Source organism: Salmo salar, chromosome ssa29 (genome assembly GCF_905237065.1).
Source record: "Salmo salar chromosome ssa29, Ssal_v3.1, whole genome shotgun sequence".
In the NCBI taxonomy this organism is placed as follows: Eukaryota; Metazoa; Chordata; class Actinopteri; order Salmoniformes; family Salmonidae; genus Salmo; species Salmo salar.
Genome location: NC_059470.1, coordinates 31,778,877 through 31,798,264, shown reverse-complemented (window position 1 = coordinate 31,798,264; position 19,388 = coordinate 31,778,877). Strand labels below are relative to the sequence as shown.

The 19,388-nt window shown below is 45.9% G+C and overlaps 1 protein-coding gene across 4 annotated transcripts in view; it reads right to left on the bottom strand.

The window, feature by feature from the left end:
• LOC106590600 (pleckstrin homology-like domain family B member 2) overlaps window positions 1-19,388 on the bottom strand; it is a 61,470-nt gene that overhangs the window by 18,207 nt on the left and 23,875 nt on the right. For all 4 annotated transcript variants that reach the window (XM_045710807.1, XM_045710808.1, XM_045710806.1 and 1 more), the window contains exons 5-7: window positions 9,947-10,312; window positions 8,890-9,027; window positions 5,098-5,235 (exon numbers count right to left, since the gene is read on the bottom strand). In XM_045710807.1, the coding sequence (XP_045566763.1) occupies window positions 5,098-5,235; window positions 8,890-9,027; window positions 9,947-10,312 (642 nt within the window). The remainder of the gene's footprint in view (window positions 1-5,097; window positions 5,236-8,889; window positions 9,028-9,946; window positions 10,313-19,388) is intronic.

Here is a 19,388-nt window from a genome sequence, read left to right as displayed (position 1 = left end):
AGGTGTGTGTGTGTGTGTGTGTGTGTCACCGGAAGTCATTTATTTTAGCAGGAAGTGTGTGAGAAACTGAACCAGCTCACACATACCCTGAGACAGCCGCTCTACCCTAGTCCTCTCAGTCTGTAGAGACACCCACCCTGAGACAACCGCTCTACCCTAGTCCTCTCAGTCTGTAGAGACACCCACCCTGAGACAGCCGCTCTACCCTAGTCCTCTCAGTCTGTAGAGACACCCACCCTGAGACAGCCGCTCTACCCTAGTCCTCTCAGTCTGTAGAGACACCCACCCTGAGACAGCCGCTCTACCCTAGTCCTCTCAGTCTGTAGAGACACCCACCCTGAGACAGCCGCTCTACCCTAGTCCTCTCAGTCTGTAGAACACCCACCCTGAGACAGCCGCTCTACCCTAGTCCTCTCAGTCTGTAGACACCCACCCTGAGACAGCCGCTCTACCCTAGTCCTCTCAGTCTGTAGAACACCCACCCTGAGACAGCCGCTCTACCCTAGTCCTCTCAGTCTGTAGAGACACCCACCCTGAGACAGCTGCTCTACCCTAGTCCTCTCAGTCTGTAGAGACACCCACCCTGAGACAACCGCTCTACCCTAGTCCTCTCAGTCTGTAGAGACACCCACCCTGAGACAGCCGCTCTACCCTAGTCCTCTCAGTCTGTAGAGACACCCACCCTGAGACAGCCGCTCTACCCTAGTCCTCTCAGTCTGTAGAGACACCCACCCTGAGACAGCCGCTCTACCCTAGTCCTCTCAGTCTGTAGAGACACCCACCCTGAGACAGCCGCTCTACCCTAGTCCTCTCAGTCTGTAGACACCCACCCTGAGACAGCCGCTCTACCCTAGTCCTCTCAGTCTGTAGACACCCACCCTGAGACAGCCGCTCTACCCTAGTCCTCTCAGTCTGTAGAGACACCCACCCTGAGACAGCTGCTCTACCCTAGTCCTCTCAGTCTGTAGACACCCACCCTGAGACAGCTGCTCTACCCTAGTCCTCTCAGTCTGTAGAGACACCCACCCTGAGACAGCCGCTCTACCCTAGTCCTCTCAGTCTGTAGAGACACCCACCCTGAGACAGCCGCTCTACCCTAGTCCTCTCAGTCTGTAGAGACACCCACCCTGAGACAGCCGCTCTACCCTAGTCCTCTCAGTCTGTAGAGACACCCACCCTGAGACAGCCGCTCTACCCTAGTCCTCTCAGTCTGTAGACACCCACCCTGAGACAGCCGCTCTACCCTAGTCCTCTCAGTCTGTAGAGACACCCACCCTGAGACAGCCGCTCTACCCTAGTCCTCTCAGTCTGTAGAGACACCCACCCTGAGACAGCCGCTCTACCCTAGTCCTCTCAGTCTGTAGAGACACCCACCCTGAGACAGCTGCTCTACCCTAGTCCTCTCAGTCTGTAGACACACACACACACACACACACACAGTGGAGGAAACACAACACACACAGACGAACGACAAGCACACACATAGACAACAAGAACACACACACAACCACGGATGAATGACAAGCATGTGCATACGCCTAGGTACAAACACACAGGACAGAGAGGGAGAGAGCAGGATATAGTGTTCATGGGAGAAGTACACTATAGCCTTTTTATTTATTTAACCTTTATTTAACTAGGCAAGTCAGTTAAGAACAAATTCTTATTTACAATGACAGACTACCGAAAGGAAAAAGACCTCCTGCGGGGACGGGGGCCTGGGATTAAAAAATATATATTTTTTAAATAAATTACGTATAAATATAGGACAAAACACACATCACGACAAGAGAGACAACACTACATAAAGAGAGATCTAAGACAACACAGCATGGTAGCAACACAACATGGTGGCAACACAAAACATGGTACAAACATTATTGGGCACAGACAACAGCACAAAGGGCAAGAAGGTAGAGACAACAATACATCACGCAAAGCAGCCACAACTGTCAGTAAGAGTGTCCATGATTGTGTCTTTGAATGAAGAGATTGAGATAAAACTGTCCAGTTTGAGTGTTTGTTGCAGCTCGTTCCAGTCGCTAGCTAGCTGCAGCGAACTGAAAAGACAAGCGACCCAGGGATGTGTGTGCTTTGGGGACATTTAACAGAATGTGACTGGCAGAACGGGTGTTGTATGTGGAGGATGAGGGCTGCAGTAGATATCTCAGATAGGGGGAGTGAGGCCTAAGATGGTTTTATAAATAAGCATCAACCAGTGGGTCTTGCGACAGGTATACAGAGATGACCAGTTTACAGAGGAGTATAGAGTGCAGTGATGTGCCCTGTAAGGAGCATTGGTGGCAAATCTGATTGCCGAATGGTAAAGAACATCTAGCCGCTCGAGAGCACCCTTACCTACCGATCTATAAATTACACCTCCGTAATCTAGCATGGGTAGGATGATCTGAATCAGGGTTAGTTTGGCAGCTGGGGTGAAAGAGGAGTGATTACGATAGAGGAAACCAAGTCTAGATTTAACTTCAGCCTGCAGCTTTGATATGTGCTGAGAGAAGGACAGTGTACCGTCTAGCCATACTCCCAAGAACGTGTATGAGGTGACTACCTCAAGCTCTAAACCCTCAGAGGTAGTAATCACACCTGTGGGGAGAGGGGCATTCTTCTCACCAAACCACATTACCCTGTTGTGAATTAACAGCTGTATATTTGGACCGGAGACAGCATGACAGGGATTTACACATACCAAGTCATCTAGTCACAAGCCAATCAATGTACTGTATGTATGTGTTTAGCTTGACAATATGTGGCTCACATTCCATATCATGCACACAGTGGTGTAAAGTACTTAAGTAAAAATACTTTAAAGTACTACCTAAGTAGTTTTTTGGGTTATCTGTACTTTACTATTTATATTTGACAATGTTTACTGTTACTTCACTACATTCCTAAAGAAAATTATGTACTTTTTACTCCATACATTTTTCCTGACACCCAAAAGTACCCCCGTAAATGTTGAATGCTTAGCAGGATAGCAAAATGGTCTAATTCACACACAAGAGAGAACATCCCTGGTCATCCCTACTGCCTCTGATCTGGCGGATTCACTAAACACATGCTTCGTTTGTAAATTATGTCTGAGTATTGAAGCTTGCCCCTGGATATCTGTAAAAAAAAAAAAAAATAGAAAATGGTGCCGTCTGGTAAGGAATTTAAAATTATTTATACTTAAGTATATTTCAGCAATTACATTTACTTTTGATACTTAAGTACAGTGAGGGAAAAAAGTATTTGATCCCCTGCTGATTTTGTACGTTTGCCCACTGACAAAGAAATGATCAGTCTATAATTTTAATGGTATTTTTATTTGAACAGTGAGAGACAGAATAACAACAAACAAATCCAGAAAAACACATGTCAAAAATTGTATAAATTGATTTGCATTTTAATGAGGGAAATAAGTATTTGACCCTTCTGCAAAACATGACTTAGTACTTGGTGGCAAAACCCTTGTTGGCAATCACAGAGGTCAGACGTTTCTTGTAGTTGGCCACCAGGTTTACACACATCTCAGGAGGGTTTTTGTCCCACTCCTCTTTGCAGATCTTCTCCAAGTCATTAAGGTTTCGAGGCTGACGTTTGTCAACTCGAACCTTCAGCTCCCTCCACAGATTTTCTATGTGATTAAGGTCTGGAGACTGGCTAGGCCACTCCAGGACCTTAATGTGCTTCTTCTTGAGCCACTCCTTTGTTGGCTTGGCCGTGTGTTTTGGGTCATTGTCATGCTGGAATACACATTTTCAATGCCCTGGCTGAGGGAGGGAAGTTCTCACCCAAGATTTGACGGTACATGGCCCCGTCCATCGTCCCTTTATGTGGTGAAGTTGTCCTGTCCCCTTAGCAGAAAAACACCCCCAAAGAATAATGTTTCCACCTCCATGTTTGATGGTGGGGATGGTGTTCTTGGGGTCATAGGCATCATTCCTCCTCCTCCAAACACGGCGAGTTGAGTTGATGTCAAAGAGCTCCATTTTGGTCTCATCTGACCACAACACTTTCACCCAGTTGTCCTCTGAATCATTCAGATGTTCATTGGCAAACTTCAGATGGGCATGTATATGTGCTTTCTTGAGCAGGGGGACCTTGCGGGCGCTGCAGGATTTCAGTCCTTCACGGCGTAGTGTGTTACCAATTGTTTTCTTGGTGACTATGGTCCCAGCTGCCTTGAGATCATTGACAAGATCCTCCCGTGTAGTTCTGGGCTGATTCCTCACCGTTCTCATGATCATTGCAACTCCACGAGGTGAGATCTTGCATGGAGCCCCAGGCCGAGGGAGATTGACAGTTCTTTTGAGTTTCTTCCATTTGCGAATAATCGCACCAAATGTTGTCACCTTCTCACCAAGCTGCTTGGCGATGGTCTTGTAGCCCATTCCAGCCTTGTGTAGGTCTACAATCTTGTCCCTGACATCCTTGGAGAGCTCTTTGGTCTTGGCCATGGTGGAGAGTTTGGAATCTGATTGATTGATTGCTTCTGTGGACAGATGTCTTTTATACAGGTAACAAGCTGAGATTAGGAGCACTCCCTTTAAGAGTGTGCTCCTAATCTCAGCTCGTTACCTGTATAAAAGACACTTGGGAGCCAGAAATCTTTCTGATTGAGAGGGGGTCAAATACTTATTTCCCTCATTAAAATGCAAATCAATTTATAACATTTTTGACATGTGTTTTTCTGGATTTTTTTGTTGTTATTGTGTCTCTCACTGTTCAAATAAACCTACCATTAAAATTATAGACTGATAATTTCTTTGTCAGTGGGCAAATGTACAAAATCAGCAGGGGATCAAATACTTTTTCCCCCCTCACTGTATATTTAAAACCAAATACTTTTAGAGTTTTACTCAAGTAGTATTTTACTGGGTTACTTTCACTTTTCTATTAATGTAGCTTTACTCAAGAATGACAATTGGGTACATTTTCCACCACTGCATGCACACAGTGCTTATGACACCACAAACTCTTACAAACTTCATGTAACAGCACGTACACACCCACCCATATTGTCTCTCTCTCTCTCTCCCTCCCTTATGTTGAGTTGCCCCTAGTGAACCCAGTTGACTCAGTGTTACAGACACACACCTGAGTCTTCTGGTCCTGTGCCTGTTGTTCCATGTCGGCCATCTTGGTGTCGAGTGTCTCCACAGCATCTCTCTCCTGCTGCAGAGCTGCTAGCTCCGCCTCCTGCTCCGCCTGTACCAGGGCACCCTCCACCTCCACCTGGATGGAGAGAGAGGGAGGGAGTGAGTCTGTCCACCTCCACCTGGATGGAGAGAGAGGGAGGGAGTGAGTCTGTCCACCTCCACCTGGATGGAGAGAGGGAGTGAGTCTGTCCACCTCCACCTGGATGGAGAGAGGGAGTGAGTCTGTCCACCTCCACCTGGATGGAGAGAGGGAGTGAGTCTGTCCACCTCCACCTGGATGGAGAGAGGGAGTGAGTCTGTCCACCTCCACCTGGATGGAGAGAGAGAGTGAGTCTGTCCACCTCCACCTGGATGGAGAGAGAGGGAGGGAGTGAGTCTGTCCACCTCCACCTGGATGGAGAGAGAGGGAGGGAGTGAGTCTGTCCACCTCTACCTGGATGGAGAGAGAGGGAGGGAGTGAGTCTGTCCACCTCTACCTGGATGGAGAGAGAGGGAGGGAGTGAGTCTGTCCACCTCTACCTGGATGGAGAGAGAGAGGGAGGGAGTGAGTCTGTCCACCTCCACCTGGATGGAGAGAGAGGGAGGGAGTGAGTCTGTCCACCTCTACCTGGATGGAGAGAGAGGGAGGGAGGGAGTGAGTCTGTCCACCTCTACCTGGATGGAGAGAGAGGGAGGGAGGGAGTGAGTCTGTCCACCTCTACCTGGATGGAGAGAGAGGGAGGGAGGGAGTGAGTCTGTCCACCTCTACCTGGATGGAGAGAGAGGGAGGGAGGGAGTGAGTCTGTCCACCTCTACCTGGATGGATGGAGAGAGAGGGAGGGAGTGAGTCTGTCCACCTCTACCTGGATGGAGAGAGAGAGAGGGAGGGAGTGAGTCTGTCCACCTCTACCTGGATGGATAGAGAGAGAGAGGGAGGGAGTGAGTCTGTCCACCTCTACCTGGATGGATGGAGAGAGAGAGAGGGAGGGAGTGAGTCTGTCCACCTCTACCTGGATGGATGGAGAGAGAGAGAGGGAGGGAGTGAGTCTGTCCACCTCTACCTGGATGGATGGAGAGAGAGAGAGGGAGGGAGTGAGTCTGTCCACCTCTACCTGGATGGATGGAGAGAGAGAGAGGGAGGGAGTGAGTCTGTCCACCTCTACCTGGATGGATGGAGAGAGAGAGAGGGAGGGAGTGAGTCTGTCCACCTCTACCTGGATGGATGGAGAGAGAGAGGGGAGGGAGTGAGTCTGTCCACCTCTACCTGGATGGATGGAGAGAGAGAGGGAGGGAGTGAGTCTGTCCACCTCTACCTGGATGGATGGAGAGAGAGAGAGGGAGGGAGTGAGTCTGTCCACCTCTACCTGGATGGATAGAGAGAGAGAGGGAGGGAGTGAGTCTGTCCACCTCTACCTGGATGGATGAGAGAGGGAGGGAGGGAGTGAGTCTGTCCACCTCTACCTGGATGGATGGAGAGAGAGGGGAGGGAGTGAGTCTGTCCACCTCTACCTGGATGGATGAGAGAGAGAGGGAGGGAGTGAGTCTGTCCACCTCTACCTGGATGGATGAGAGAGAGAGAGGGAGGGAGTGAGTCTGTCCACCTCTACCTGGATGGAGAGAGAGAGAGGGAGGGAGTGAGTCTGTCCACCTCTACCTGGATGGATGAGAGAGGGAGGGAGGGAGTGAGTCTGTCCACCTCTACCTGGATGGAGAGAGAGGGAGGGAGGGAGTGAGTCTGTCCACCTCTACCTGGATGGATGGAGAGAGAGGGAGGGAGTGAGTCTGTCCACCTCTACCTGGATGGATGGAGAGAGAGGGAGGGAGTGAGTCTGTCCACCTCTACCTGGATGGATGGAGAGAGAGGGAGGGAGTGAGTCTGTCCACCTCTACCTGGATGGATGAGAGAGAGGGAGGGAGTGAGTCTGTCCACCTCTACCTGGATGGATGGAGAGAGGAGGGAGGGAGTGAGTCTGTCCACCTCTACCTGGATGGATGGAGAGAGAGGGAGGGAGTGAGTCTGTCCACCTCTACCTGGATGGATGAGAGAGAGGGAGGGAGTGAGTCTGTCCACCTCTACCTGGATGGATGGAGAGAGAGGGAGGGAGTGAGTCTGTCCACCTCTACCTGGATGGATGGAGAGAGAGGGAGGGAGTGAGTCTGTCCACCTCTACCTGGATGGATGGAGAGAGAGGGAGGGAGTGAGTCTGTCCACCTCTACCTGGATGGAGAGAGAGAGAGGGAGGGAGTGAGTCTGTCCACCTCTACCTGGATGGATGAGAGAGAGGGAGGGAGTGAGTCTGTCCACCTCTACCTGGATGGATGAGAGAGAGGGAGGGAGTGAGTCTGTCCACCTCTACCTGGATGGATGGAGAGAGAGGGAGGGAGTGAGTCTGTCCACCTCTACCTGGATGGATGGAGAGAGAGGGAGGGAGTGAGTCTGTCCACCTCTACCTGGATGGATGGAGAGAGAGGGAGGGAGTGAGTCTGTCCACCTCTACCTGGATGGATGGAGAGAGAGGGAGGGAGTGAGTCTGTCCACCTCTACCTGGATGGATGGAGAGAGAGGGAGGGAGTGAGTCTGTCCACCTCTACCTGGATGGATGGAGAGAGAGGGAGGGAGTGAGTCTGTCCACCTCTACCTGGATGGAGAGAGAGAGGGAGGGAGTGAGTCTGTCCACCTCTACCTGGATGGAGAGAGAGGGAGGGAGTGAGTCTGTCCACCTCTACCTGGATGGAGAGAGAGGGAGGGAGTGAGTCTGTCCACCTCTACCTGGATGGAGAGAGAGGGAGGGAGTGAGTCTGTCCACCTCTACCTGGATGGAGAGAGAGGGAGGGAGTGAGTCTGTCCACCTCTACCTGGATGGAGAGAGAGGGAGGGAGTGAGTCTGTCCACCTCTACCTGGATGGAGAGAGAGGGAGGGAGTGAGTCTGTCCACCTCTACCTGGATGGAGAGAGAGGGAGGGAGTGAGTCTGTCCACCTCTACCTGGATGGAGAGAGAGGGAGGGAGTGAGTCTGTCCACCTCCACCTGGATGGAGAGAGAGGGAGGGAGTGAGTCTGTCCACCTCCACCTGGATGGAGAGAGAGGGAGGGAGTGAGTCTGTCCACCTCTACCTGGATGGAGAGAGAGGGAGGGAGTGAGTCTGTCCACCTCTACCTGGATGGAGAGAGAGGGAGGGAGTGAGTCTGTCCACCTCTACCTGGATGGAGAGAGAGGGAGTGAGTCTGTCCACCTCCACCTGGATGGAGAGAGAGGGAGTGAGTCTGTCCACCTCCACCTGGATGGAGAGAGAGGGAGTGAGTCTGTCCACCTCCACCTGGATGGAGAGAGAGGGAGTGAGTCTGTCCACCTCTACCTGGATGGAGAGAGAGGGAGTGAGTCTGTCCACCTCCACCTGGATGGAGAGAGAGGGAGTGAGTCTGTCCACCTCCACCTGGATGGAGAGAGAGGGAGTGAGTCTGTCCACCTCCACCTGGGTGGAGAGAGAGGGAGTGAGTCTGTCCACCTCCACCTGGGTGGAGAGAGAGGGAGTGAGTCTGTCCACCTCCACCTGGGTGGAGAGAGAGGGAGTGAGTCTGTCCACCTCCACCTGGGTGGAGAGAGAGGGAGTGAGTCTGTCCACCTCTACCTGGGTGGAGAGGCAGTAAGTATTTGTCTTTCTACCCAACTTTTTCTCTACATCTCTCCCTCCCTCCTTTCCTCTCTCCCTCCCCCTATATCTCTGTCCCTCCCTCCCCCATCCCTCCTTACTTCTCTGAGTGATTCGTCCATCTGGTTATCCAGTTCTTTGATCTTCTGTTCCAGCTTGTCCATGTTGTTGAGCACCTGGATCCTCTCCTCCTCCACACGGGTCACTTCCTTCCTCCGCCGTCCCTCCTCTGCCAGCGCCTAAAGATGACATCACACTCTCACAATGGAATCTATGCTAAGTTCTTTATTCACTGGTCCTGGAGAGATATTGGTGATGCTGTTGTCTGTTCCCAGCCCAGAACAAACCTGATTCAGTTGATCTAGATCTTGATAATTAGTTGAATAATGCGTGTTAGTGCTGAGCAGGAACAAAAGCCTGCACCCACTACAGGTCGTCCAGAACAAGGGCTAAAAAAAACACTGTGGTCATAGACATGTTCTAGGTGTTAACGTGATAGCTTCATTGGTTGGATTTAGCTGTCCACACACACATCTCCTGTGACCTACTCTCACAGCTGCACAGAAACCTAACTTGAAATACAGTATCCAGCACCTCCAGGTTCTGACACGGTAAATAGAAGACCAATTCACTAGAACAAACGACCCTGACCTCTAAAGCTTGTTGTGGGGGTCTAAGAAGATAAGACATTTTTGCGAGTAGATAAAATATGTGGATCCTAAATGGTAGAGTAAGTCAGATTCCAGAGGAGTTTCCACAACAGAACTAAGCAATGTAGAAGGAGGCGTTGAGACGTGGCCAGGGCCGGTGTGTGTTTTCCTCTGTAATACTTTATGGTGAGAGGGGATCTCTCTACCACTCTTATCCCTCTCTCCTTTAACTCTTATGAGAAGCAACATTAAGCTTCGTAAAGACTGTTATTAAGCTTGTGTAAGGACTGCCTGACCTGAGGTCTCGTTAACAGGTTTCCAGGTGATGAACACTTTGCCTCCTGTCAATCATTTAACAAGGCTTAATTAAGCTTTACTCAGAGGAAGGACAGCAGTAGCACCTTACGTATATCTGTGTGTCAGAGAGAGAGAGAGAGAGAGAGAGAGAGAGACAGATAGGTTGGCTGAAAGGGGAGAAAGAGAGTGTGAGAAAGTGAAGAAGTCTCACCTGATTGGTCCTCGGTAGATGCGGGGTGGGCGAGGAGGCAGAGCTTTGTAGAGTGACGACGGGCGATTCCGCCCTGTTGTCACGGTGATCGCTGCTCCATCGCTGTCTGACCTGGCGCTCCTTGTCGTTACCATAATAATCGTTTTCCGAGCCGGTAAAATTTCCGTTAACGGTTAAGTCGAAGAAGACTGATACTGGCTCTTTGTCGTCAGAGACCTGGAGCTTCTCTAGTTCCCGGTTGATCTTTTGGATGTCGGCTAGACCGGCACCGGTACCTGGACTAGAACCAACACCCTTCTCCCTGTCCTGCTCCGATCGCCCCAGCTCTGAACACAAAGACAGGATGGTCTCCAGCCGTTGGAGTTCCTACAACACACGCAGAAACCCACACAAACATGTACACTACCGTTCACAAGACCAGGGTCACTTAGAAATGTCCTTGTTTTGGAAGAAAAGCACATTTTTTGTCCATTAAAATAACATCAAATTGGTCAGAAATACAGTGTAGACATTGTTAATGTTGTAAATGACTATTGAAGGTGGAAACGGCAGATTCTTTATGGAAAATCTACATAGGTGTACAGAGGCCCATTATCAGCAACCCTCACTCCTGTGTTCCAATGTCACGTTTTGTTAGCTAATCCAAGTTTGTCATTTTAAAAGGCTAATTGATCATTAGAAAATCATTTTGCAATTATGCTAGCATAGCTGAAAACTGTTGTTCTGATTAACCTGTTAGGGCTAGGGGGCAGTATTGACACGGCTGGATAAAAAACGTACCCGATTTAATCTGGTTACTACTCCTGCCCAGTAACTAGAATATGCATATAATTATAGGCTTTGGATAGAAAACACCCTAAAGTTTCTAAAACTGTTTGAATGGTGTCTGTGAGTGTAACAGAACTCATATGGCAGGCAAAAACCTGAGAAGATTTCATGCAGGAAGTGGCCTGTCTGACAAGGTGTCGTTCTTCTTGTCTCTGTTTATTGAAGAGTGAGGATCTTAGCTATAACGTGACACTTCCTACGGCTGCCATAGGCTCTCAAAAGGCGGCAAAACGCTGAATCGTGGCTTTGCAGGCTCTGGCTGAAAAAAAGTAGCGCGTTTGGGTAGTGGCTGGTTACAGTACTGTGAGACTCAAGCTCGTGCCCGCGTCGACCGAAAGCTCTCCTTTCCTTTGTCTGTTTACCTAAAAGGATATTCCCGGTTGGAATATTATCGCTTTTTTACGAGAAAAATGGCATAAAATGGATTTTAAACAGCGGTTGACATGCTTCAAAGTACGGTAATGGATAATTTAGATTTTTGTCACGAATTGCGCCATGCGCACGACCCTTATTTACCATTCGGATAGTGTCTGGAACGCACGAACAAAACGCCGCTATTTGGATATAACGATGGATTATTTTGGACCAAACCAACATTTGTTATTGAAGTAGAAGTCCTGGGAGTGCATTCTGACGAAGACAACAAAAGGTAATCAAACTTTTGTAATAGTAAATCTGATATTGGTGAGTGCTAAACTTGCCGGGTGTCTAAATAGCTAGCCCGTGATGGCTGGGCTATGTACTTAGAATATTGCAAAATGTGCTTTCACCAAAAAGCTATTTTAAAATCGGACATATCGAGTGCATAGAGGAGTTCTGTATCTATAATTCTTAAAATAATTGTTATGCTTTTTGTGAACGTTTATCGTGAGTAATTTAGTAAATTGTTAGTGAATTCGCCGGAAGTTTGCGGGGGTATGCTAGTTCTGAACGTCACATGCTAATGTAAAAAGCTGGTTTTTGATATAAATATGAACTTGATTGAACAAAACATGCATGTATTGTATAACATAATGTCCTAGGGTTGTCATCTGATGAAGATCAAAGGTTAGTGCTGCATTTAGCTGTCTTCTGGGTTTTTGTGACATTATATGCTAGCTTGAAAAATGGGTGTCTGATTATTTCTGGCTTGGTACTCTGCTGACATAATCTAATGTTTTGCTTTCGTTGTAAAGCCTTTTTGAAATCGGACAGTGTGGTTAGATTAACGAGAGTCTTGTCTTTAAATAGCTGTAAAATAGTCATATGTTTGAGAAATTGAAGTAATAGGATTTTTAAGGTATTTGAAAATCGTGCCACTGGATTAGACTGGCTGTTGCGTAGGTGGGACGAATTCGTCCCGCCTAGCCCAGAGAGGTTAAAGAAGCAATAAAAAAACTGTCCTTTAGACTAGTTGAGTATCTGGAGCATCAGCATTTGTGGGTTCAATTACAGGCTCAAAATGGCCAGAAACAAAGACCTTTCTTCTGAAACTCGTCAGTCTATTCTTGTTCTGAGAAATGAAGGCTATTCCATTTGAGAAATTGCTAAGAAACTGAAGATCTCGTACAACGCTGTGTACTACTCCCTTCACAGAACAGCGCAAACTGTGTCTAACCAGATAGAAAGAGGAGTGGGAGGCCCCGGTGCACAACTGAGCAAGAGGACAAGTCCATTAGTGTCTAGTTTGAGAAACAGACACCTCACAAGTCCTCAGCTGGCAGCTTCATTAAATAGTACCCACAAAACACCAGTCTCAACGCCAACAGTGAAGAGGCGACTCTGGGAACACATGGCGCAGTAAGGACCTCAACATGACAGCAGCTCAATGCCCTAGCTGTGAACAGAGCAACATGCCCAACCGCCACTAATACACCCGCCCAAGTCCCACCCTGCGACCAAAGAGGTATGTATCAGATGCTCTGCTCACACCTACACAGTGATGGTCCGGGCCTAAACCACACAAAATCAACACTAGACACTATGAAAGACAAAGCTTTTACGATCTCTTCCTGGAATATACAAGGTCTGAGGTAATCTGCCTTTAGCCTAAAGAGCAGGAACCCAGACTTCAAAGAAATTGGAAATACAGACATTGTCATCCTACAAGAAACATAGTATAGAGGAGACGGACCCACTATTTGCCCTCCAGGTTACAGAGAGCTGGTAGTCCCATCCACCAAACTACCAGGTGTAAAACGGAAGAAACTCAGGGGTTATGCTAATTTGTTACAGGGCAGACCTAACCCACTCTATTAAACTAGTCAAAACTGGAACATTTTACATCTGGCTAGAAATTAATACGGAAATTATCTCAAAATGTCCTCATTGTGCTACCTATACCCCCCCAATACAAATTCCCTGTCTTAGGTCAGTTAGGATCACCACTTTATTTTAAGAATGTGACATTTTGGAATAATAGTAGAAAGAATGATTTATTTCAGCTTTTATTTCTTTCATCACATTCCCAGTGGGTCAGAAGTTTACATACACTCAATTAGTATTTGGTAGAATTGTCTTTAAATTGTTTAACTTGGGTCAAACATTTCAGGTAGCCTTCCACAAGCTTCCCACAATAAGTTGGGTGAATTTTCCTCCTGACAGAGCTGGTGTAACCGAGTCAGGATTGCAGGCCTCCTTGCTCGCACACGCCTTTTCAGTTCTGCCCACACATTTTCTATAGGATTGAGGTCAGGGCTTTGTGATGGCCACTCCAACACCTTGACTTTCTTGTCCTTAAGCCATTTTGCCACAACTTTGGAAGTATGCTTGGGGTCATTGTCCATTTGGAAGACTCATTTGCGACCAAGCTTTAACTTCCTGACTGATGTCTTGAGATGTTGCTTAAATATATCTACATAATTTTCTTTCCTGATGATGCCATCTATTTTGTGAAGTGCACCAGTCCATCCTGCAGCAAAGCACCCCCCAACATGATGCTGCCACCCCTGTGCTTCACAGTTGGGATGGTGTTCTTCGGCTTGCAAGCCTCACCCCCCCCCCCCAAACATAACTATGGTCATTATAGCCAAACAGTTCTATTTTTGTTTCATCAGACTAGAGAACATGTCTCCAAAAAGTACGCTCTTTGTCCCCATGTGCAGTTGCAAACCGTAGTCTGGCTTTTTTATGGCGGTTTTGGAGCAGTGGCTTCTTCCTTGCTGAGCGGCATTTCAGGTTATGTCGACATGGGACTCGTTTTACTGTGGAAATAGATACTTTTGGACCTGTTTCCTCCAGCATCTTCACTACGTCCTTTGCTGTTGTTCTGGGATTTATTTGCACTTTTCGCACCAAAGTATGTTCATCTCTAGGAGACAGAACGCGTTTCCTTCCTGAGCGGTATGACGGCTGCGTGGTACCATTGTGTTTATACTCGCGTACTATTGTTTGTACAGATGAACGTGATACCTTCGGGCATTTGGAAATTGCTCCCAAGGATGAACCAGACTTGTGGCGGTCTACAATTTTTTTCTGAGGTCTTGCCTGATTTCTTTTGATTTTACCATGATGTCAAGCAAAGAGGCACTGAGTTTGAAGGTAGGCCTTGAAATACATCTACAGGTACACCTCCAATTGAGTCAAATGATGTCAATTAGCCTATCAGAAGCGTCTAAATCCATGACATAATTGTCTGGAATTTTCCAAGCTGTTTAAAGGCACAGTCAACTTAGTGGATGTAAACTTTTGACCCACTGGAATTGTGATACAGTGAATTATAAGTGAAATAATCTGTCTGTAAACAATTGTTGGAAAAATTACTTGTGTCATGCACAAAGTAGATGTCCTATCCGACTTGAACTATAGTTTGTTAACAAGAAATTTGTGGAGTGGTTGAAAATCGAGTTTTAATGACTCCAACCTAAATGTACGTAAACTTCCAACTTCAAATGTACATGATCAATTACAAATCTTAGAATCAGCTATTAAAAGACTACCAGAACCCACTGGATTCTCCAATTACATTGAATGAAATACAGGACAAAATAAAAACCCTCCAACCCAAAATGGCCTGTGGTGTTGATGATGATATCCTACATGAAATGATAAAATATACAGACCAATTGGCTATACTTAAACTCTTAACATCACCCTCAGATCTGGCATCTTCCCCAATATTTGGAACCAAGGACTGATAACCCCAATCCACTAAAGTGGAGACAAATTTGACCCCAGTTGGTAGAGCATGGTGTTTGCAATGCCAGCATGGTGTGTGCAAAGCCAAGGTTATGGGTTCGATTCCTACGGGGGGCCAGTACCAAAAAAAAAATGCATTAAATGTATGCATTCACTACTGTAAGTCGCTCTGGATAAGAGCGTCTGCTAAATGACTAAAATGTAAATGTAACCTTGGGAAAATCCTCTGCATCATCATTAACAGCAGACTTGTATATTACCTTAGTGAAAAAATGTACTGAGCATATGTCAAATTGGCTTTTTACCAAATTAACGTATGACAGACCACGTATTCACCCTGCACACCCTAACTGACAAACAAAACATAGTCTTCTCATGCTTTGTTGACTTCAAAAAAGCTTTTGACTCAATTTGGCATGAGAGTCTGCTATACAAATTGATGGAAAGTGGTGTTGGGGGGAAAAACAGACGACATTATAAAATCCATGTACACAAACAACAAGTGTGCGGTTAAATTTCTTTTAAAAGCAGGCACATTTCTTTCCACAGGCCTGTGGGGTGAGACAGGGATGCAGCTTAAGCCCCACCCTCTTCAACATATATATCAACAAATTGTTGAGGGCACTACAACAGTCTGCATCACCTGGCCTCACCCTACTAGAATCTGAAATCAATTGTGTACAGTTTGCTGATGATCTGGTGCTTCTGTCCTGGGCCCTGACAGTAAATCTCAGTAAGACAAAAATAATGGTGTTGCAAAAAAAATCCAGTTGCCAGGACCACAAATACAAATTCCATCTAGACACCGTTGCCCTAGAGCACACAAAAAAAACTATACATACCTCAGCCTAAACATCAGCGCCACAGGTAACTTCCACAAATCTGTGAACGATCTTGAGATACAAGGCAAGAAGGGCGTTCTATGGCATCAAAAGGAACATCAAAATTTGACATACCAATTAGGACATGGCTAAAAATACTTGAAACAGTTATAGAACCTTTATGGTTGTGAGGTCTGGGGTCCGCTCACCAATCAAGAATTCAAAACAATGGGACAAACAGCAAACTGAGACTCTGCATGCAGAATTCTGCAAAAATATCCCCAGTGTACAACGTAAAACACCAAATAAAGCATGCAGAGCACAATTAGGCAGATACCGCTAATTATCAAAATCCAGAAAAGAGCCATTAAAATTCTACAACCACCTAAAAGGAAGCAATTCCCAAACCTTCCATAACAAAGCCATCACCTACAGAGAGGTGAACCTGGCGAAGAGCCCCCTAAGCAAGCTGGCCCTGGGGCTCTGTTCACAAACACAAACAAACCACACAGAGCCCCTTGACAGCAACACAATTAGACCCAAACAAATAAGGAAAAAAAAAACAATTACTTGACACATTGAAAATAATTATTTAAAAAAAACAGAGCAAACTAGATTGGTATTTGGCCCTAAACAGAGTATACAGTGGCAGAATACCTCACCACTGTGACTGACCCAAAATTAAGGAAAGCTTTGACTATGTACAGACTCAGTGAGCAAGAGAAGATAGGCTATGCGCACACTGCCCACAAAATGAGCTGCCCTTCCTAATCTGCCAAATGTATGACCATATTAGAGACACATATTGCCATCAGATTACACAAACCCACAAAGAATTCAAAAACAAATCCAATATTGATAAACTCCCATATCAAATTAAATCAAATTTTATTTGTCACATGAGCCAAATACAACAAGTGTAGACCTTACAGTGAAACGCTTCCTTACAAACCCTTAACCAATAATGCAGATAAGAAATGTACCTAAAAAATTACAAATAGTTAAAGAGCAGCAGTAAAATAACAATAGTGAGGCTATATACAGGGGGTACCGGTACAGAGTCAATGTGCGGAGGCACCGGTTAGTCGAGGTAATTGAAGTAATGTAGGTAGAGTTATTAAAGTGATTATGCATAGACAATAACAGAGAGTAGCAGCAGCATAGAAGGGGGGGGGGGGGTGCAAATAGTCTGGGTAGCCATTTGATTATCTGTTCAGGAGTCTTATGGCTTGGGGGTAGAAGCTGTTTAGAAGCCTTTTGGACCTAGACTTGGTGCTCCGGTTCCACTTGCTGTGCGGTAGCAGAGAGAACAGTCTATGACTAGGGTGGCTGGAGTCTTTGACACCACCTGGTATAGAGGTCCTGGACAGCAGGAAGCTTGGTCCCAGTGATGTACTGGGCCGTACGCATTACCCTCTATTAGGTGAAATACCACAGTGTTTTATTTTTTTATTTCACCTTTATTTAACCAGGTAGGCAAGTTGAGAACAAGTTCTCATTTACAATTGAGACCTGGCCAAGATAAAGCAAAGCAGTTCGACAACATACAACACAGAGTTACACATGGAGTAAAACAAACAAAGTCAATAATACAGTAGAAAAATTAATCTATATACAATGTGAGCAAATGAGGTCAGATAAGGGAGGTAAAGGCAAAAAAGGCCATAACTATAGTTTTTTAACAAGAAATGTGTGGAGTGGTTGAAAAACGAGTTTTAATGACTCCAACCTAAGTGTATGTAAAACTTCCAACTTCAACTTTATACATACTGTATGTTATTCAATGTGTTTCTAGAGGCTAATAGCAGTAAGGCCAAAACCAATGTTTCATCAAAACTTACAGGTGTCCTAAAATTCTAAATCAAATGGCTAAATAGTCATTGGTATGACCATCGTAAAACAATTCCATATGTTAACTCAGTAGAAACCCAGCGATGGGGCATTAGACCTCAGGAGGGTACATTAAGATAATAACTGCCAGAATAAAGGAAACACCAACATAGTGTCTCAATGGGGGCGTTGGGCCGCCACCAACCACCAGGTAACTGCCAGAATAAAGGAAACACCAACATAGTGTCTTAATGGGGGCGTTGGGCCACCAACCACCAGGTAACTGCCAGAATAAAGGAAACACCAACATAGTGTCTTAATGGGGGCATTGGACCACCACCAGCCACCAGAACAGCTTCAACGATCCTTGGCATAGATTCTACAAGTGTCTGGAACTCTATTGGAGGTGCAGTGATCTGTGAGCTGCTCTGACAGCTGGTGCTTAAAGCTAGTGAGGGAGATAAGTGTTTCCAGTTTCAGTGTTCAATTACAGCAGAAAGATTTATGACCTGCATTGAAGATTTTCCAGTACCTATAGAATTTTCCAGTACCTATACTGTTTTCTTAGATGTAAGCAGAATCAATACACGGTTAACCATTAGACATGTGTAAACATAATGTAAGCAGAAACCATGTGATTGTGCAAAGCTGGATCAACACAAGCCTAGTCATTTTGGGTCATGCTTGGTCTTGTGAAGGTCATTGGACAGCCACATTAGTTAATCAGTTATAGGCACCATTAAACATACACCTGCATCAGGAGTGTGCATGTCTATTTTTGTGTCATTGCTATGGTCACACCACCAATATAATCTATGTCCTAATGTCTGTACCAATAAGAAAGTGTAAACAAGTCAGAAGTGAGACTGAAAGAGAATAGTGGCCAAGGCTAAAGGGTAGTGGAGTGACTATGTATGTTATGTAAGGGTGAAACTGTATAAAAGGAGAGGGCTGAGACTGGAAAAATCAGTTGGTCCATGGGCCTGCTCGGCTTTGTTACTTTGTAATAAAGTCTATTTGAATTCACAAGTTCCGGTATCTGAGAAATATTATTCAGCAAATATTTCCAAGACACCTGTTACCACAAGAAAAGGGCAACCAGTGAAGAACAAACACCATTGTAAATACAAACCATATTAATTTATTTCCTCTTTTGTACATTAACTATTTGCACATCACTACAACACTGTATATAGACATATGACATTTGAATTGTCTTTATTCGTTATGGAACTTGTGTGAGTGTAATGTTTACTGTAATGTTTACTTTACTTTTGGTTATCTATTTTCACTTGCTTTGGCAATGTTAACATACAGTGCATTTAGAAAGTATTCAGACCCCTTGACTTTTTCCACTTTGTTACATTACAGCATTATTCTAAAACTGATTAAATAGTTTTTCCCCCTCATCAATCTACACACAATACCCCATAATGAAAAAGCAAAAACTGGTTTAGAAATTTGTGCAAATGCATTACAAATTTAAAAAATGTAATATCACATTTACATAAGTATTCAGACCCTTCACTAAGTCTTCTTGGGTATGACACTACAAGCTTGACACACCTGTATTTGGGGAGTTTCTCCCATTCTTCTCTGCAGATCCTCTCAAGCTCTGTCAGGTTGAATGGGGAGCGTTACTGCAAAGCTATTTTCAGGTCTTCCCAGAGATGTTCGATCGGGTTCAAGTCCAGGCTCTGGCTGGGCCACTCAATGACATGCAGAGACTTGTCCCCAAGCCACTCCTGCGTTGTCTTGGCTGTGTGCTTAGATTCGTTGTCCTGTTGGGGAAGGTGAACCTTCGCCCCAGTCTAAGGTCTTGAGAGCTCTGGAGTAGGTTTTCATCA